General features: G+C 35.0%; 1 protein-coding gene across 1 annotated transcript; it reads right to left on the bottom strand.

Annotated features, from left to right (window-relative positions):
* Positions 1-473: 473 nt before the first annotated feature.
* On the bottom strand, positions 474-22,084 carry LOC108095004. The gene is given in 25 exon segments (XM_017195840.2): positions 474-1,292; positions 1,345-1,471; positions 1,534-1,696; positions 1,755-1,853; positions 2,230-2,587; positions 2,649-2,940; positions 2,993-3,159; positions 3,236-3,457; positions 3,606-3,887; positions 3,948-4,115; positions 5,051-5,176; positions 5,233-5,391; positions 5,472-5,744; positions 5,828-6,152; positions 8,221-8,362; positions 10,869-10,975; positions 11,210-11,330; positions 11,400-11,619; positions 12,551-12,625; positions 14,628-14,636; positions 14,864-14,995; positions 15,729-17,794; positions 17,797-21,454; positions 21,509-21,560; positions 22,002-22,084. Coding segments are annotated over 23 exon segments (9,381 nt in total). The 5' UTR covers positions 21,383-21,454; positions 21,509-21,560; positions 22,002-22,084; the 3' UTR covers positions 474-1,130.
* Positions 22,085-22,252: the final 168 nt, after the last annotated feature.

The following is a 22,252-nucleotide window of genomic DNA, read 5'->3' as shown; positions in this document are numbered from 1 at the left end:
ACCGTGTTGAAGTTTTTCCTCCTTCGGGCATTACGTTCCATTCCACGTGTCCCATGCCAGGAGACAAAACAAAGTTATCGGTTCCGTCTGCAAATAAAACGCGATCGTTAGCCGGCTCGAAGGACCAAATGTTTGTGTAGGGGGGTGGACTTCTTTCTGGGAAAGCACTCGAAACGAAAAATTGACTTACGCGTCGCAAAAATAAAAAATAGATGATGCACTTGAAAATAGATGACTTTATTAGAGTAGGTCAGTTTTAACACTACTTGAATGTAAATCCAGGAGAGGGCGGCAGAGCGGTGTCTTCTAATTAACTTACCCTTCTTACCGTAGAACGATGCTTGGAGCAGTTTCTATGCATGACCTAATTTGTGGTGGTATTGATAACCCCGACTTAGTTAGTAGGCTAAACTTTTCTGTTCCCAGCAGATTAACAGAACTTACATGCCCCTAATTTTAAATCAATGTAGATCTAACTAATCCCTCGAAATCTGCATTCTTTTATTCTCAGTTTTACCATATTAAGAAAGATTTTTTAATACTATATATTTTTTATTGCAATAGAAAAAAACAAGGCTTCACATGGACTTATTGTGAATGTGAAGTATCCTTAACAAATCGTTTTCAAAATTACCAATTATTATTTATACAGGTACTTATTTACATAAATAGGAATGTGCGTTTAGTGATTTTTAAATGTACATATGAAAATGCATTTATAAAATAAATATAATTAATATATAATAGTTCTATCTGCATTATGTACAAATGTACGCATGTATGTGGATGGATCAGATTTATGAACTTATACGTGTTTGCCAAAAGTTATAAATTGTTCTATTGTTTTTGTAGTTGTCTGAGTGTGCATTTTAATGTGTATAAGACAATATTTACTTGGAGGTTTGATGTGGTCATTTCAGTAAACGTTATAGATTCATTATATTGGAGAATGTTGTTAAGATATATATTGATAGCATGTACTTTTATGATGACTTTTTTATAAAAGGTTACCTAAGAACAGTAATAACAAAAGATTGGAAAACTAAAAACATGTCTTTATATGTTAAAAGTAATATAATTATATCCATGTGGGCGACGTTTTTTCATGTTGGGAGTACAGGCAGGTAAGCTTAGGTGCCCATTGTCGGCTCCTGCCTAATTTCCGATTTTAGTTTTACAAATTCCTTTGCCACCTCGTCATTGTTACGCTGTGACAATATTCTTAGAATGGTCCAACCCGTTTCGTCCATTTCAATACGTCTCATTAAGGGCAACCAGCATGCGACGGATCCCTGTTACAAGTTAATTATTATATAACTTTAAAATAGATTTCAGGGTCCATACCTTTTCCGATATATCTTTCAGTGGAATAACAGCAACGCCTACAAGTCTATCGTCACGGGCAAAACAATAGTCCTTAACGCAAATGTGCAATTCGAAAAAGTCTAGCTGCTCCTCATTTCCAATGGTGCTAAACAACATTATTAAATAATTGTTAAACACCTTAAGTCTCTATACTTTACAAGTACTTACAAACTGAATGATTCGTTGTATTTTGGCGACCAATTGTTTGATTTCGACTTTGTAGCAAACTTTCTTTTCTTTTCTTGCAGATGAGGTCCGATTAAATTGATGTCAACAAATGGTCGAAACATACCCGAAGGTATTTGCCATTTAAGATCATTAGCAGCAACAACTGAGGGAGAGCATTGTTTTTATTTATGTATATTTTACTAACATTAGTCCTGTTTTACCTTTAACGTTTACTTTATGTTCACCGGTGCCAGGATGAGAGAACAAATCAATTTGTACGGAAATTTCGCCAACACTCTCCTCTGCGTTCTCAGGATCAACTGTGTGGAGATTATATCAAAATAAAATTAATAGAAAAGATTTTTTAAAGGGGTTACATGGGTTTCACTGGTTTAAAAAATAGGTTTTTTTTTGTCTTATGAAATTTTACAAGACTGGTATATTGTTCTTAAATTTTAAGGTTATCCGAGCAATATTTTTAAAGTTTGGGACAAAAGAAGGTGCGCGATTCAGGTTAGTTCGAATCAACGCTCAAACCTTTAAACGGGTTTTCCTCAAAAACTGATTTAAACTGAGAATCAATACCAGACAAAAAAGGGATTCCCTGTGCTCTTCATCTTCATCTCATTTATAATATATTGTTAAAGCTGTGTACTATAAAGTAAAAAGTGTTGTATGTTATTAAATGAAGCTTACCCTCGTGAACTTGACTGGATATAAAGGTTTTGATCAGTGTATCAGTCATTTGCGTATATAAACTGAGTGCGTAACGTAGACTTTGCAGTTCGGAAGATTTTTCAAGAAACGTTTTTTTCAGTCCATTACCACCGGCGTGGAAATATTGTTTTATTGTATCTAAGGCAACGTCAAGCACGGCACACTGTTTGGGTGACAAATTCTTTTCCACTTCCTTTGATATGTCCATTACACCGCTAAGCGCACTTTTAACATCCTGCTTTCCAGCCATATGGGACTTAAATAATCGACCCATATCTTCAATTTTTGCATTAGATGCTAGATTTTTTGCATTGTCAGTAAGGTGCTTAAACATCATCTATTAAAGAAGTATAAATAAATTTCATAAAATTCGTTTTAAACAAAGGCAGAATACGAACGGTTTTATCAGTCATTGGCGGAAGAACAATTGTTTTTTCTAATATTCGCATTACGATTTTCCATAGCTCCTTAAGCAATCTCTTGAGTACAGTTTTTTCACATGATTGGGCATAAAGAGTTAAGGATCCATCGAGTAAATCCATGAGAGGCCTTAAAACTTCATCTGCCTCAACGGCAACAGCATTCCTTTGAGCTGTTAGGGTGCCAGCCGTTAGAGTTCCACTGCCTCCCTTTATAGAAAGAAGCATGTCTCCCAGTTCCCGTACTGACTGAGTTATTCGTGGCTCCAAGCTAAAAGTAATTAATTTAAATCGATAATTAATCGTGATCGAAAAACGTTTACCTGATGGCAAATTGTGAAGCCAAATCATCCAACGCTGAGTTTAAATTCTGCTGAAGTTCTTTTAAAATGTTGGCTGCGTCCTCTTCCAGCTTATCCCCTCCCATAGATTCAAACATTTTCTCCAACTGCACTCTTAGTTGTTGAATGTTATTCATAAGAATACAAGCCTAATAACATATTAGCACAAAATAATGCAGGTGTGTTATCATTTATCTACATTGTTCGCCCCCTTTTTTTACTCACAATTCTTTCATCCTTCATATGTTCAGGAAACTCCATTTTCACAATATCCGCATAAGCTATTAAAACTTTTACGATTGTTTTAGCAAAACGCCTCATGTAACGTTTCCAAATTTCTGGATCAGGACACTCGAGTTTGCTAACAACATCGAAACATTGCGTCAATTGTGTAAAAACGTCGACAACCGAATTTGAAAAGAGCGCGTGTTCACTGCTCTTTTGAAACTGTAATGGGATAATTTTTTTTTGTAATTATAGAAATATATTTATAAATATATGTACATGCTTTCTGGAGTCGGAATTGCTTCCTTCCCATACTAACAATAGGGAACAATTCTAGCAGAAGTCTTAATATGGATAAAATATTGCTTACCCCGTCCTTTTTGTCTCGTTTAAATGCGCCGTGAAGATATTCTAATGATACATCGTCGTTCTCGTTCAACCACTGCATTACGAAAGGCTCAAACCAAGCCGGATAATCGGGGACTGCTCCTTTGTAAGGAGGCACCTCTTTGACATAGTTACTATAGAGCCATTTAACGCGAAAGTGAAGATTCATATAAGCCGACGACTTGCAAAGGCGATGCTGCTCGTGCTCTTCCAATGCATACTTCATGTCCACAGCGAAAAGATGCCACATTGAAGATGCTGATAGCTGATATATACAACAAATATATTATTTTCAAGTCCAAGCTGGAAAAATAGGCAAGCTTACCTGGCCAATATTTAGTTCTTGGGGAAACTGGTTCAAAACGGTGCCGTAGCTGTTCTTGTCTTCATCTATAACTGATACAATAAGTGCTATTAACTTATGCCAGAAGTCAACGCTATCCAACTTTGGTTCATGGTCATCCGGTGCACGTTTTGCTTCGTTTGGGTCAACCTATACGTGATTTAAAAAGCCAAAAAAAATTAAAATGTTATTTTATGTTAGAGTTGTTATTTTGCTTGTTTCTGAATTTAATTCTGAAGAACGCCGTTCACTGCGTTTTCATTACCAGAACCCAAACAACTAAGCTAAAGTGCCGTAACATAAAAACTGTGGGCGTCAGAGAGTTTCGCCTTTTGTGGGGGTATAAGTGGGCATGACATTTATATTAAAACTCCTCTGGCTGTGACAGTGGGCATGACATTTACATTAAAACTTCTCTGGCCGTGTATTCGTCACTAGAATCTTAACGTTTGATCCAAATATTTTGCGAATTCATGAGAACTCTGCAGTTCTGGCTGTCACCTGGTGACTCGTGTCATTTAAGCAATCGTGTGTGTAGGAAAGGAAAAGGGATGTTCCTAAGTTTCCCTCTCTTTCTCCATACAAAATTCGTATAAGCCACCCATGACTCATTCGATGAAACGGAAAAAATTGTCATCCAGAGCTTCATGCATACGAAAACCGGCGATCCCATACAAATGACTATATGAATTCTCATCGGAGCGCCACCAGTGGCTGCTTCCCCTGTCATCGGTGCGTCGTCGTCGTGCAGGGAACAGACAGACGAACGACGATTCAGGTGGTGATGCTGAATAGAACAGTATACTAAAAAGTATGTACTTAATGATGTGGGAGGTGTTTTGTTCATTGCCTCGCCAACGTCTGTCTAAAATTTAAGTAACCTCTGCTAGGGATTAGAACCTGAATTCTTCTAAAGGTTCCAGTTTTTATAAACAATAGCTTTTGTATCAGAAATAAAAAGGAATGGTGCAAACACTTTTTGTTTTAAAACATCCTAGGTCGTAAGTTTAACCTTTTCATTTAAGTTCAGTCTACTGCGTTTGATATTATATATATAAAAAAATATGTATTATGGGTAATTTTACCTGAAATTCTCTGTTGTAGAGTTCATAGCAGTTCTCAAACAAGAACTGATAAGTGGATCTCAGGCATGCCTTAACGCAATCCTTGACCACTGTACTCGCCCTCGGTGGACTAGATAGCTCTTGTACCTGCAGAAATATAAAGTTTAATGCAATTGTTTAAGCTTGGTATGTAAGTTACAAACCTTCATACGGAAAAATGTTATGCTGGTCAGTAAGTCAACCGTCGACTTTAGATCCATCAACTTTTCTGGACTTGATGCAGGAAAGTTGTTTCGATACATTGACAAGTCGATTCGCAGTGAATTGTGCAATTGGTCCAGTAACTTTACAAATTTTTCTTTCTAAAGTGCAAGAAAATTTTTGTTTTTAAAACTTGTATAGCTTTTTACTTAGCATAGATGATATCAGATAAATTAAGTACCCCAAAATTGCTGGCAGAAAAGCGATCGCTGGCAGACACAGCTGAAGACGCAGTCGTGTGAGCATAATATGCATTTATATTCGCCAACAAAGTGCTCATTACAGCCGGCACTCCAGGGCAAAGGTATTTTGCAGAGAGGCAGTGGAAGTGAGTCATAGCTTGATATATGTTCTCAATTCCGTACCGCATAGAGAACTCATCGACAATCTCCTCGGGAATTTCATCAAAATACAATTTCCAAGCGTCATCACCTTTCTGGGTTGGCAACTTAACCTTTAACGTTTTTATAATAGTGATAGAATAGTTGTTATAAGACAGAAAAGAAATTCTTAAACATTAAAATCCACAATGCTTACCATTCCGCTATTTTCCTCACAAAGGTAATGGAACAGATTTTCGTGTAAGCAGGTATACTGAACGTGGTAGGGAGCTACCTTCTCCTCTCCTTTTATTTCAACAGATATGTGCAGCCGTATCGCGCCGGATACGGCAGATTTATCTGTGCGCTTTTCTAAGTTATACCATACATCCATTTCACCGGAAAGCGTACGAACCTCAATAATTGTTTGGCCCAAAAAGTCGTCAGATTCGCGAGTTAATTTTTGACGAAGCTTCGACTTAAGATCGTTATCTTCATCCCAAACTCGAACTTTTATACGATCTGAAGAGTTGTGACACTCGCTACATCCACCAGAAACAAGAGTTTGGTAATTTGCGTAATAAGAAATATCTCTTTGGAATTTATCTTTGCATAATTTAAAGTAAAAGTTGTGCATATGCTCTTTGGCACAAAAATTTGATGTTCTGTTATTTATTATAAATAATACTATTACTACATTAATAGTACATACTACCTCATATCGATGACGACACAAGATTGTGTATGTTGGCGAATTCTGCGTGATAACTGCGCAATACTTCGACGCCATAAATAAGTTTTTGTCCTACAACCCCAAAAATTGGCATTTTATGTGCCTGTATTCCGTGCTGTAAAACCTTTGTCCAGCCAACAAAAAAATATAACCAAATACGTCATAACTATGGTAAACACTACAACTTATTGCAGATGTCTAGATGAACCCAAAATAATTTGCAGAAGCAGTGTGCTGCACGAAATTCCTGCCGGTATTGAGCCTGTTAAACGATAATAGAGTGCAGAGTGCTGAGACTTTGCCGAATTAATAGCAATGGTTTACCTCGAGTTCCAATTTAAAATTCATTGTTGTTATTTATTATACTAGCATGGTTTTTGGGAATACAGAATTTTCTAACACCTATTGATTTTTAAATTAAGTTTCATGAAAATTCGAAATTCAGGATATTTTTTTTAATCCCTACCATGGGACCAATACAATATCGTCGTCCGATCCTAAGGGCAGGTAAACTGAGGGACTAGTTTACATAGAAAGGGACACTAATAGGATATATTATATATACTTTATGGGGTCTGAGGAGTCTCTTTACAGCTTTGCAAGCTTCTACTGAAGTTATAACACCCTCTGCAAGAGTATAGTATAAAGGTTTTTAAATGTTTTCTGTCGGACAACCAATTGAAACCGATTTTGAGGCGGAAAGGTAATGTATGTAAGATTAGGCTACAAATAGTTGTATGAACAAGGGATACAAATAAACTTACCAGAAAACCACAGTTTTCTGTTCTAATTAATTTTAGCATCCCAAAAATCGACAGTGCACTTGGTATTAAAAAGCTTATTCCAACAGAAAATCTTTATCGGCTGTCATTTTGTCTTTGATGACATAAATGTCTTTAAAGATAAATTGTCTTTAAAGACATAACACCAAATGATCTGAGGCCAGGATGTAGCCGAGAAACAGAATTGTGGTTTATTAGGGGAAGCACTATAAGGGGCTTCGGTATAGAAGGTTGTGTATCTCGGTTAAGAACATTGGCCGAAAAATTATTGAATAAACGCAAGTGCACAGTAAAAACAATATAAAAAAGTTATATTCATAATATTCCTAATATCTTACATATACATACGTTTTTTGTTATTAACTCACTATACGGAAATGGTGTTTTAACACTAATCATTTTGAAATAATACATAAAACAATGGTATATTTTCATATCAAATGTGACTTGAAATTTTCCAATCGCGTATTTTTATATGGGATGGCAAAATCGCGTTTAGAACTACGTATGTATGTATATAGTAAGCTGCTGGCAATATGTTCTGTTTATTAAAAGTCTCTATCTTAAGTTCTTGACATAGAAAAAGTGGCCTTAATTCAAATCTTGCCTCGAAGAGAACGGAATAAGTCTGAAAGCGTTTGAGCCGCTTAAAGGTACAGTCGAATCCCGATAATTCGTACCCCGATAAATCGAAAATCGCGATAATTCGTAAAAAATTCTGTTTCCTTGAAAAAAATCTCGATAAATCGAATTCCCGTCTAATTCGTAAAAAAAAATGATCCCCTTGCCATTTCGAATTATCGGGACTCGACTGTATAAACAAATTACGGTTTACAGGCATAACATAATACCATATTATGATAATTCGAAAACATATTAATCAAAATAAATGAAAGTGATATAAAATATGAAATTAACATTTTGGAAACAATCAGTTTGATATGCATAAATATCAACATTAAAGGCATATAGCACCGCATTTGATATGAAAAAATCCATTTTTTTTACGTGTAATTGTTGCGTGTTATCATTTACAGCTCATTTTTTTTGTGTGGAGGAGACTTATAGGATTGAATTTAGGGAACAAGTACTCACAAGTGAAACTTCTCGTTCCACACAGGGTTTAGTTCCTGCGGCATTGTTCGCGTTCTTTTTTTCACCTTGCTAACCTGCACCGTCACATATGGATCACTGGTACCGCTTTTATCCTTCGCTATCAGGCCTTGAGCACAAATCACTGCATCAAATCAGGTCAATTATTATAAGGGGGTTCATCAATTTATTCGTTTCCAACAAAATAGTCCAAAAATCACAAAATTTGTATGTGGTAATCCGATATTCCGAGCCGATTATAACAATATTCCAGGTGACCGGGTATGTAATTTTATTTTATTGTTTATAATTTTGTATTACGGTTTTGTGATCATTGTAGTAATTTTTTTTTTTTTTTTTGAATATTATAAAGTTATATTTGAAATTTAAAATCCAATTTTCGGTGTTTGAAACGAATTAAATAATTGTGGTATTTAAATGATGTGCATTTAAATAGTTATTTGAATTATTTTTAGTTGTTTTTCATGATTTTTTTCAGTGTTAGGAATTGATTTTCAAGGAAGAAAGAAGAAGAGAAAAAACGGAGTGTTTTTAATAATGATCTTTGATATCAATTCAGCAGAAACAGTGCAGTGCTGCTGACTTGACCGCTTTTTCACATATACATATATGTATGTACATACAATCAGTTAGTTAATATAAGTAAATACATTTATGCACATATGATTTCTAGTCAGAAAGATGCAAGTGACAAAGGTAAAAGTGTTAATAGTATACAGAAAACATTTAGTTTTATAGTACAACTTTTGAAACAAATCACATTATCAATGTTAAGAGCGGAAAAGATGAAAGCAATATAATAGGTCACTTAATTAGAACAAGGTTTTCTTAAATATACCTTCATAAACTACACATCTAAAGAGGATATACCAGGTAAAGTTAACTTGCATTGTAATCATATTTTAAAAGTGTGTGTGACGGTGTTTGCTTTTTTAAAGAAAAGCCACACGTTACTGGGGAAATTATTTTTCACAGCCCACAAGATAACCTTGTTTGTAAATTTGAACAAAATTTATCAAAGAAAACATTTGTTTAAAAAAAAAATAAACTTATAGAACAATTTAAATTAAAAAAAGCCATGTTTGATATAATTCTGTGCCACTCTGTTTAATTTACAGTTTAAAAAATGTTTACCGAATATTTTTTAAACTCCGATTCAATCTATACGAACACTATATTTAGCTCAAAGAGTATATATATTCTAGATCAGCATAAAAAAAATTGAAGGATTTAGCTTCAGGAAGCTGAATTTTGTACTAGTTAGTATACCCTTGCAGTCATCACAAATATATAGTAAAAGATTTTTTAAGATCTTATTATTAACCTTTTTCAACATATCTAACAATATCTAGCAATAATAGAATCTAGCCTAAGATATCCGATGCTTATAATATAGCTGTATATGTACATACAATTTTATACTATAAGACTTTTTGTAAATTTTTATTTTACGAATTTTATTTCAAAAATATTTTTTGATAACTATCGACTATCAGGCGACTATTAATCGTGTTGAAACGTTTATGAATGAACATATATATTTTGTTTTGGCTATTGTAGAAAAATTATGCTGCTATAACTTTTTACTTCCTAAATTAGCTACTTGATTTTTGTTAAAGTTTCAGTAAGATAGGTTAAAAACTGATGATGCTGATCAAGAATATATATACATACTTCATGGTTGCAAACTTTCCACAGAATTTAACGAAAACTGGCAAAAAAACAATGCCATATCAAAATAGGCTTTATGGTATTAAGTGAACTTTTTTATAGTATCGTGAAACTAAAATAGAAAGTGGCAAACCAAAAAAAAATATTTAACTTAAAGAAAAAGAAATTCATTGAGTGCCAACTGGCTTTGTTTGTGTACCTGTAATTGTTAGCTTGCATGACCACTTAGATGTTCCCTCAACAGTGGCGTGCTCAGCCTGTTCTAATGAATCTATGTGAGTATCGGGATCCACATTGAAAGTCATCCTTAAATTAAATCGATTAAGTTTATTTATGATTCGGGATTACTTTAGATATTTCCTTATTGCCTCTGAAATATCAAAACACTAAAAATATGTTATTGAATTGGCTAGGCGGGTGCATTCTTTTATCCCCATTTGATGCTTATTCAAAAAATTGACCTTAAGACATTACTAAAATCCTTTTGTCTTGTTTTAATAACAGTAGGCACATTTCTGGAACAACCAGCTTTGCTGTTTACCTAATATGTTGCATTTGTGAAAGTTGAAAATGTTTCGTATTTGACAATTTGAAATGAAATCCACATATAACGAGAAGAATCACTTGATGCTGGTATCATGCAGTACCAAATTTCGGTTTGGTTTACTTTACCACATGAGTAAATATTTCATTTATTTTTATATGCGGATTTCACAATTTACATGTATGTAATTCGTACGTGCATATCACAATTTCTGAATACCAAATGAAAATAAATTACACATAATCGCACATTCATTTATGTAAAAAATATAAGTATTTCTATTAGACCAATATAATAATAATAAACACAGCGTGTCATTCAAATGCGAATTGCAAATACATTCACATACATCCAATTTAAATAGTTGACAACAGAAAATACGACAATTAGAAGTTAGTTTTGCAGTATTTCAAACCTGTGATTGCTATTTTGGCCGACCATTTGCTCGTGCCATCCAGGACGCTCTGTTTAACAGCTTTCATATGGCCGTTGTGGCTCTTCTCCTCAACGCTGAATACGGCTCTAGTGGATGAATGCCATTCAAGGTTTACTATACTTCGTTTTCAATGGTTCTGACCATAATAAATACTAACAAACTTATTTTAACTTGATCTACAATTTTGAGACTGCAAATTATTTTATTTTAAAGCCCACTAAGTAAATAAGCCCATTATTGGTTATAAAACAGAAAACGTACAAGCTTTATCCCGCCGATTTTCCGCACTAGTCAAGTCAATGGTTTTAAATGAATATTACCTAATCAACTCGAAAATTTCTGGCTTCTCTCGCTCGCGTTGCTTCATTCGTTCTTTCATGGCTGTAATAATGGAATTTGCCTTATCTTCCGCACCGTGCTTAGAGCTCTTTTCGGCGGCACCTATAATTACGACACAGAAGGAAACATTTTTTAAAAGAACTTTACGCTTTAAGTGTTGAAAATACTTACGCTGAAGGCAATCAGCATTCAACAGGTCCTTACACTTCTCATGGCACTTTACGCCGCACTCCGTACAACGTACTCCTTGCCGTGCTATTCCCCACAGTAGACCCTCGCACTCGTAGCAGTAAGTTGGTGATGTCGCCGTCCATAATAGAAAGTTGTGTGGTGTTGTCGATGATATGGGGTAGATCAAAGCTTGTAGAGCTTTTTTGTATACGTGCATTTTCTGAGGACAACACACAGAATTTTAAAAGTATATCATTTTTATGCATATCAAATAAATAGTTTAAAGCAAACATTTAAACATTAAACATAAGAAAAAAAAACTAAACAACAAATAAACCTTTCGCCTCTGACACTCATGAAATTCCTTGTGTGAAAATCAAAAGTTATGTCATCGCCTCTGTCACCACTGCATGACATTCCTTGTGTGAAAATCAAAAGTTATGTTGCATCTAGATCACATAGTAGTCCTATTTTAATGACTTTCGAACTTTGAATTAAGTTTTTTTTAAAACTGGACGCCTACACAGTATAGCTGTCCTATGAACAATCGCCGAAAATATAGAAACATAATTGAAAATTCGATGTTGTTAAGGGCTTCATTTTGTTAGAAATATTTCATGACTGCAAAGGTATTAAGCCGAAGTCGAAGCTAGCTTCCTTTCTTGTTTAAAAATCATGTTTGTTGATGTAAAATAACTATGATATAATCTTGCTGGGTATTCAGACTCCTCAGACTCCATAAAGTTGATATGTATAGTCATGATTAGCTTCACCATCTGAATCGATCTAAGCGTGTAAGTTATCTCGATGAAACTTTACAAATAGTTTAGTAGGGACGGGCCGGATCGGACGACATCTTCGGATAGCGATAGTCATAGGAGCGATTGTTAAAAAAAAAAAATATGAAAAATTTCTCATTGCCTTTGCAGCTTTTATATTGAATACGATTCGTTTTAATAAACGATTTTTCCATTTAATTTTAAGGCAGGTTCTCCTCACCTTTTAGGGCCGAAAAATGGCAAAAACATTTTTTTGAGAAAAAGGTTAAAGATAAAAAGCTGAAATTTTCAACTTTATTTAAAAACAAATTTATTTTGCGAAAAAAATGTTGAAATTGAAAAAATCAAAAAAGGGGCGGGAGGGGGCATTACCAGTTCTTCGTCATTGAGCGTTGCACGTGGAACAGCCGATGTAAGTCCAGCATTGCGTTTTGTAGCCGCCATTGTCTGAAGAGAAGTAAGATAGTTAGTCTTTCTGAAAATTACTACACATGCTTTAAATGTATGTTCTTTAATTCTGCAAACAAAGCTACTTTATCCCAAATCTAACATACAGGTAAAATGTAATACGTTTTAAGCTGTAGAAATGACTAGAAGCAAAACAGGCACAATGCAAACACAATTTAAAATCGTTTCAAATAAGGACAATTCAAGAATAACACAAAAGTGCACTGATCTTTATGTTCGAGTACAATGTGTTTCTTTTTGAATATTAGAAACTATTTTTATATTTGAGAAATCTCTTTAATGCGAATATTAGTTTTTCGGTTTTCCGTTTGGCGACTTTCTATGCTTTCTATATATTATATATGCGTTAAAAGCGTTAACGTTCGATATCTACCAACCGTGATCCATTCACTTTCAGTCAAACTTAACAGATTACAGTGATCCTTCTTTGAGGGCGCCTGCTGTAGCTGTGGCTAATAGCCATTGACCAAAGAACCAAAAATGTTCCATTACTCACGGCTTAAATATATAACTATTGAAATGCTTTTCAGGCTTATTTACTTATTGAATGATATATTTTTCGACAACTTGAACGTTTTTTTATGAATAATTTTTTTTATAATTTTAATTCATTGGCATTTTGATGTGGTTATCTATAAACAATTAAGAAAGCAAAGGTGTTCAATTTAAAATAATGTTAATAACTATCAACTGACATGTGCTTTAAAAAATAAATATTGAAACTAAGTAAACTTTTCAACAAATTGTTTAGTTATGTACAAAATAGATAAGCAATTTGTATGCGTTGGGCACACTGTTTAATTTTTTTTTTTTTTTTTTTTTTAGCGCGCGTATAAATTATTGTTTTATAATGGTTTCCTTTTGATAAAAGGTTGGTCAGAAAAAAATGTTCCTATGAAAAGACCCCATTAACCTTAATCCTGGATGAAAACGGGTCAATAATTGGTTTGTTTGTTTCTTTTTACTTATTATTAAGATGCTTATGCTGGGGACAAATGTACTGTGCCAGCTTAAATGGTAAAAGAGGGTAAAAAAATAAAATAGTACAATTTTAAAGCAATCAAAATTCCTTCTGAAAATGAAAAATGGTAATAGATCCACCGATGATTATTTATTAAAAATATTTATGAAGTGTTCATTGCGACCATCTCAGGAATGCTCTTGTTAATGAATAATTGTAATTGTAAAGGGTACTAAGCGCTGATTCATCGTCAGAATGCAGTCTGAATGGACTTGCAAGGTATATATAGAATATGTTAAGTGGTAAAGGTCCTGTCTGTAATACCCTTAATGTGATAAGTAAGCGAAGATACCAGCACAATGAAAAGATCATTTAGAAAGCAACAATTTTTCATATTAGTATACTAATATATATTGTAATAAAAACAAATGTATTTCCTGTTCAATTCAAGTTGTGATATCAGTTATTTAAGCCAAACAAAATAATGAAGTCAATAATTTTCTTTTTTAGAACAATGAAAATCGAATTTATATTTATTTTGTTTTACCTTTAAAAAATATGATAAAAACATTAATTCTACAAAATATATTTTGAACTCCATTATGAACTCTATGTGTAAAGTTGGTAAATTTAAAAAAAATTAATAGCATACGATATTAATTTAGTAAGATCCGTTTTTTATTAATTAACAAAAGCCGATACCTTTGGGTATAATAATAATTTTGCTATATAAATTTAACTATATTTTAATTAATTATTATTATATTAGTTTAATTTTATTTTGACAAAAAAAAAAAAAAAGAACAATTTTTGTTTGTTTTAAATTTTATACTAGACTAGATTTTAGTGTTTTATGAAGTCTACAGTGCAGAATTATAATTAAATTATAAAAAAAACAGCAACAACTTTTGCAGTTGGCATGTATCGGTTAGTTTAAAAAGTATATAGAAATTACTTTTTTAATTACAAAACGGCTAGTTAAAATGTTATAATAAAATGTTTGAATTCTATAGTCAATACCTTGAGAACCTGTAATCCATCAAATCATCGACGAAAGTAATTTTAATAAGAGTAATGGTAAAAGTAAGCAAAGGGTCGTTAGATAACAGCTGTAATAAGTACTATTTTTGTATAATAACCGATCCAGTTATTATCAGAAATATACATTATAATGTTTTGACTATTTTAATGTGTGTCCTTAATTTCAATCCTTGCTTAAGAGGTAAAACAGGTTGACAAATTGTTAAAAAGCTTACCAACTCAGACACAAGGGGAATAGATTTTCGACGAGGTCGTATATCCGGCATACTGTCAATATTGCTATAAAAGGGATTGTCGCCAGGATGTCCATTGGTCCGCAATCCAACTTCTCCATTGCCGCCGCCATTCTGAAATCACAACAGATCGAGTTAGCGAGATTTCATTGTTGTAGTTGTTACAACTTAAATCTGGATTCTGCATCACTCTTACCAATAAAAATAAATTCAGCTGGGAAAAATTGCAATACGATAAACTTGATCTTAAAATGTGGGCATATGTTATAAGCATCCTTAATAATAATTTGATGCCGCAAAAGAGGAGGTCTAAAAGCAATTATTGTATTTTCCAGAAGGCTTACAAAATAAACGACCAGGGCGATCACCGTTGAAAGACTTATAAAATTATATCGTAATGTGTTCACTCTTCACTCTATATCAATTGCTATATAAAAATTTTAAGCCAGTTTTCATTCGTAGGAAAAAGCATGAATTTTCCTAAAAGATTTTGATTCTTGTGAACCCTAATATTAAAACAATGTATGTTAATTGCACACTTCCCGCCCTTAGCTCTTTTTTTCTAGATTAGTTAAATTTTGACATTGAAGGAAAAACCACATCATTTTTACCAAAATCATAAATACATTTTGTAGTTATAAGGCATTCGTTATCCTTATTAAATATACATAATTATAAGCTTCGGCTGGCCGAAGTTAGCTTCTTTTCTTGTTTGTAATGCTGTTTTTTTGTTGTTCTGTAAAAAAACTATAGGCTTATAAATGTTTAAAAATTTCCGAAAAATATTTGGGCCCGTGAAAAACTAATTTTTGTGGTTCGCCCATCTGTAATTGTTGGCTTTATTTACCTTTTCTCTATCCTTGCTCAGTTCATCCTCTTTGATTTTTTCCTGATTATTTTTGTCTTCAATTTTTCGTTCTTTTAATGTTTTTAAAAGTTTCCACTTGCTGCTACCAAGACCAGTTGCGCCTCCATTTTCAACCACCTGAGATTCTTCGACCTGGGATTCTTGACACTGAGGTACACTTTTTTCGCTTGGGTTCAATTCCAAGACATTACTCTGAGGCGTTTCCAAAAGCAGATTTTCCATTTTCCGATCTTCTTCTAATTTTAATAATGTCTTTTCATTGGCTTTCGAAAAAATCTCGGGATTGATTGTGCCGTGCGAATCAACATTGTCTAGTGTAGTGCTATCCACAATTGTGCTGTTTTCATTTTCACTTAAATTAACATCGCTCACATCTGCAGGCGTATCAGGTCCTGATGTCTCGCTAGATGCCAATGAATTGATTGATGCACCAATTTTTCCTTTTTCGGTCTCCGATTGTGGGGTACATTGGTCAAGGAATTGGTTATGTTGCTCCCGCTCGCTTTCATTTTCCGAATGGGAAGATGAGCTTGAGCTGGCTGCCTTGCGAGATACATTTGCATTCTTACCTCGGGGCTTCTTTTTCAATCGACGCAATTTGCGTTGCTTGTTATTGAAATACAGCAGTGTTTCGCCGTCATTTCTCACATTCTGTGCTCCGTCATTGGACTCCATTTCTAATGCTGTATTCTGATAATCACCGTTTACATCTTGCCAAGCGCTATGCAAGTCATATACTGCAGCGAATCCATTGCCGGTTTGCTTTACATGAGGAAACTCTCCAACAGCTTCGGTAGAAGCTGTATAGACATCATTGTCAGCACTTGTCTGTAAATTGACGACTCGTTTTAGTTCTCCAAATACTTCAGACATCCGTAATTTTACACTTTCATTGGGAGAGTAACTTATGGTCTCTGTTTCATCTTTACGGATATCAGAGTGGGAAAAACGGTCTCCTATGGTAATATCGTTTTCTAAAAGTTGTCCTATCTGTGAAAACAATATTTCATTATCAGCACGTTGTTCACCAGACACAATTCCTGTGAGCTCTGCGCTTTGCTGTTCCTGTTTCTCTAGCTGCCGAAGTTCATAATAAAAATATTCATCGTCTGTGTCTATGCTGTCCTCAGTGCTTTGTCGACGAGAAGATGAGAGCGTGCGAGCAGAGTGCTGACTTCGATTATCGTCATCTTCCCGCGATCCGTAGCCCGAATTGCTTGGAAGGTCTAGGCACTGCTGTGCGACCCATAAAGCGCCACTGCTAGAACCACTACGAGCTTCTGTTGCTGTTTCCAGAACTGAATTTAATTTTGTGTCCCCCCCAACTTCTTCTTCAAAAGTATTGGGTATACTAAGACGGGGGATGATATCAGTATTAACCGACGGCATTCCCAGTATGTTCTCATCTCCTCCGACATCGTCAATGTGGCATGCTTGGGGCGATGTTTCCAAGGGCATCTCTGGTATTTTGATTACTACATTCTTGTCATGGCAAATTTCATTGTTATGTGCAGTTGAGACGGCCAGTGGTATGGGTTTTTGAGACTTTTTAAGGTCTCCAACTAGAGCAAAAATGTTATTTGGTAAACAGTCCTCCTCCTCCATTGAGCCTTCTAGTTCCTGTTCGTTCTGATAGGCACATGAATTTTCGTCATTCAAATCATCACTTGCACTATCCTCGTATCGATTAACAACTTCACTTTCCAGTACAGAGGTTTTACCTTTATCCGATGAAGTAAAGTCCGGCATATTTAATTCAGTATCTGACATATTACAGCCGCGGCGCAGGGCAAAGCTGTGCCGTTTGTATGTTTTTGCCTTTTGCATTAAGTTGTTCATCTTCGATGAAAGAGATTTCTTTTTTACATTTGTGTCACTTACTAATGAAGATTCGTTGGGTTCATCTGGTGAACTTCGTCGCACAAAATGGGTTTCTGTCGCTCTTCGCAAAAGCCGCATTGGTAGCTTTTGAATTTTTTTCGATAAGTGAACCTGGGCTCCGTTACCACTAGCCCGCTTATGGGAAATAAACGGGCACGAGCCCCCTGGCCACGCGACTGTCTCTGATTGCCTTGACTTTGCACGTCACCGGGTAATGACTGGGATCGATTAAACTTGGATATTCGCTTCAGCTTTAAATTATCTGTTAGGAGACTATTGAGTCTATTCCATACTTGAGGTGGCTTTGAAGGCGTGAGTCCTGAAACAAGATGATGGTGACCCCTAATATTGATGGAAACATCAGCAGGTACAGTTTCAAAACCCTCCATTGATTTACTTACACTTGTAGGTCCAGCAAGAATTTTCGCCTGAGCTTGAGCTTGAGAATAATTCTTACCAGTGTAATCGAATTGAACTAAAGGAGCTGGAAGAACAGACATATTCTCCGATTTGTTTTCGATTAATCGAATTTGGTTCTGTTGGCCCAAGCAATCGAAATCATCGTTGCTTTTGTAATCGGTTATAAAGTTGGAAGACGGATAGAATACAAGTCTATCTGTCAGATAAGGTGGTCTGATGGATTGGTTGAGCGTTTTTTCATTATCCATAGAACGCCTTGATATGGTTTCGCCTTGTGCTTTTTCGTCGCTTTTGACCTTTTGACCTTTTTCTATTTGAGCAGTCAAAAGGTCTGGCATACCGCTGCTGTTCAGCGGTTCCCTTGAAATATTTTGGTTAAGCTGATCCCATTCTAGCATTTCGTCAACAGTTGAAAAATGCCTTTCGTTATTTGACACGGAGTTAATATTAAAAATAGACTTATTCTCATACGCAGAGCAAATCGGTAGATTTTTAGAAAGCTCGTGAATATAGTTAAGGTTTTCTTCCGATATAACATAATCACTTTGTTTAAAAGCAGGTAAGCTATTTAAGTTGGAACTTGCGGCCAAAAAACTGCGGGTTTTAAGTCCGACAGATAAAGAGGAATTGATTGACCAAGCGCTCATTGACGATACTCCTGAATCAGATTTCGGGTTCGTTTCACTGAATTGATTTACATTTTCAGTAAATTGAAGAATATCGTTGGGAGCAGGAGGTGGGGGACTGTGACTTGCTTGATTTGAATCCATTAGTGCCTCATTGATTTCATCAGATACTTTGTGCTTCTCAGGATTTTGCAAATGGAGCAAAAATATCATGCTGTTGTGGCGTTCCAGGCTCTTTTTCAAAGACTGTATGTATTCATCCTCATTGTAAATGTTTTTTGCCGAATTTACAAAATCATACTTTGTGTTGGCGGCATAAGTGTAATTATTTTTAAATTGCGTGTCTAAATTAGTAGGTGACTTGTCCACTTCTCCAGCAAGGTCATTTTTTATTTTCCCTATTTTCTTTTTCCTGTTTATTTCAATCTCTTGTGTCTCGAGAATTTTAAGTTGTTCGTCCAGATCAGAATTATTTCTCAACAAATTAGCACTAAAACTGCAAATGTTAGTTTTTGATATGAGAGACGGACTTGGATTGAGCGAATTTGTTTGCGACTTTGCGTCTTTTTTAAAATCGTCTAGTGAGTTGGCCACCAATTTTTTTAGTGTGTCAATATTCTTGATAAACTTTTTCATTACCAAAACAAATTTTTCATTGGTGTTTGCAATGCAAAGTCTTTGCAGTTCTTCGCTTATTGTTATGGGGTTGAGCAAGAGCAAAGTCAATTTCTTATCCACCTGACTGAGCTTATGAAAAAACTTCTCCTCTAACCATACTGTGTTGCTTAACTGACTGATTTGTGAAGCACTTAAAGACTGCAGACCAGGAATTTTATTTATTTCTTTTATTAAAGTTTCTATTATGTTTTCCAAAATGATTCGGATGTCATCACTCAAATAGCTGTAAAAAGTCGTTGAACGTCGATTTTCTAAACCTTTGTGTGATTTTCCGGCTTCAATTTCAATACGATTATAACCCGCATTCAGATCCAACGATTCAGTGCCCTGAACTTCAACATTGCTATTAACAATTCCCGATGATTGTGCTTGTGCAAGTATACACTTTAACTTATTAATCATATCCATTTCGCTAGTATGATGCTTCTTTTTTCGATGCTTTCTCGACTGAACAGTATTTGTAGTACCAGTATCAAAGGTCGGTGGCTTCTCCTTCTGATTTGCCAACACTGCTGCTGAATCTTTTCCGTGGGCAAACTCAGTCTGATGCAATATTGCATCAACCTTAAATATCTCAGCACTCAAATCATTGTCGCGGCATGCCTCATTGAGTTGCTTGTAAAAGGATTCGTTCATTTCAGTGACATTGGATGGGGTCTTTGTTCCTCCTGTGTCTTCAATGGGTAGTACTTGGTTTCCGCCTTCGCCGGTTTTAGAGGCTGCTAAGCGAAAAAACTGTACATTTTCGATACCGTTATCTAGTTCATTGCGAAAAAACTGTACATTTTCGATACCGTTATCTAGTTCATTGCAAGTATTGCATGTTTGTTCCATGCGATCCCCTAATTCATCTAATTCAACATAGGATTGACTATTTTTAGTTTCCTCATTTGACCTAGAAATATTTGTTGGTTTCTTGGAACTATTTGATGATGATGATACACCTGTAGATGCCGAAATCTCATCCAGAACTCGGCGTCCGTTTATAAACTCCTTCATGAGCTCCACACGTGCATTATTTGCGAGAAATTTCTGCTGCTCGTACAACATAAGATCAGAATCTGAGAAAAGTTGTAGTCGAAAATCATTATGGGCAGCTTCATTGTCGGATTGAAAGCTGGTTAAATTGTGCTCGTTACTTTTATCAAAGCTCTGGTTGTTCATAGTTACATTTTCAAAATTAAGATAAGGAGTGCCGCCAGCGAGTCTTAGCTCTTTTCCCACCGAGTCATCGGGATCTCGAAACCTTAGTTCTTTATCAAATGGATCTGGATCAGTTGGTTCGGCTCCTAGGATAACGTCCATATCCAGAGTATTTTGCATTACTAAAGGTAGCAACTGATCTTGATTCGGAAATAAATCAAATGGCAATTCTTCGCTATTTCCTTGCTGCCGTTCTTGGTTCGCTGCTCCTATAAGGTCCATTAGATTATTAACCACAGACTGCTGTTCTATTGATATGTTTTCAAGCTTTTCCAAGCGAGTCCAAATTTTTCCGTACTCCGTTGAAAGCAAGTCCAGTGCACGCCAAGCAAATTTGAGTTCCGTCTCGAGCAAACTTATCCGCGTCGCAATTTTATCCATATAATCGGAAATGATGTAATCGGAGTGTTGCTGTGAATTATATATCTGACACAACTGCTGCTCACTTTTAATGGAGACCATACTGCCATTTATATTGGGATAGTTGGAGTAAGGTTTATCCAAGCTCATGGATGACTTGTTATTCGGTGGTTGCATTTCAGATTGTTTTGGCTGAGCAAGGGTCAAATTTAATTGGCGTTGAACGGAATTTGATTTCAGCGAATAGTCCAGTTTTTCCGCAGGTCGAACAGATCCTCCTGCATTTGAACAGTTCGATTGTGAGGTGGCATACATTTTTGATTGTTGCTGGTGCCGCAATTGTTCCTTTATCTGGATTTGGCTCTTCAGGTCAATATTTTCCTCAGAGTTCCTAGCGTATTGGTTTGCAAACTGCTGCCTATTTTTTTCTGGAACCCCCGGCGTTGGCGACTGAGATGTGATCATCCTTGATTTGTTTTAAACCCGCTCTCGAAATGAAATGACGCTGATTTATTTAACGCACGAACGGTATTGTACCTAAATATTTGTATCTTTAAATAAGCTGTTGTTGCTTTTTACGAAAATACATACGTTTAATCCAATTGCCAATGCGAAAACACTGAATACTTATATACAAATGCACCTAAAATAATGTTTTAATATTAGTGGGAATCTATAAAATTCTAACTCTTTAAACGTGCTTGCACATAATATGTATCCAACAGATCTTTTTTAATTTTCAAACATTTTTCAATAAATTATTTAGTCTGAGCTTTTTTTGTGTTGGGACGTATTAAGGATTTCTTAAAAAGATACTTCAACAGACATGTTTAAATTATATTGAGAAGCACTACTTTTCAAAGTTAATTTACTTTTATTCACACCATTAATTATATTAATCATAGCATTAACGGAAATTACAAAGTGGTTGCAGATGTGCAAAAATGTATATACTTTTAAATACAACTCCTCAAAAGACTCTATACTATTAGAGTGTTTTTTTTTTAAATGAATTTATGTACAAGCAGTCTAAAAAATTCTCTAATCTTTTTTTTAATAAAAACTGTATAAAATTCCAACGCACAATTTTTTGTGCAATGATATGACTTCACGTCGAAATGAAACTACTACTTAGTAAATTGTTCTTTGTTGCGCCTAGCTTCGATTATATGAAGCTACAGCAAAAAAGCATTTGTGCAGATGGAAACTTTAGTTTTTAGTACGCCGCCCCCCTTGGAAAAAGCTCATGTATACAGAAAAAAATCTTGAGTCTCAGTACGAAATATTATTTTGGGTTCTCCTACTGCGCATGCCCTAATACTTATGTTCCCACAG

Source organism: Drosophila ficusphila, unplaced genomic scaffold (assembly GCF_018152265.1).
Source record: "Drosophila ficusphila isolate 14025-0441.05 unplaced genomic scaffold, ASM1815226v1 contig_220, whole genome shotgun sequence".
Taxonomy (NCBI): domain Eukaryota; kingdom Metazoa; phylum Arthropoda; class Insecta; order Diptera; family Drosophilidae; genus Drosophila; species Drosophila ficusphila.
The sequence above is the reverse complement of the archived record's forward strand: the minus strand, read 5'-3'. Positions and strand labels throughout refer to the sequence as shown.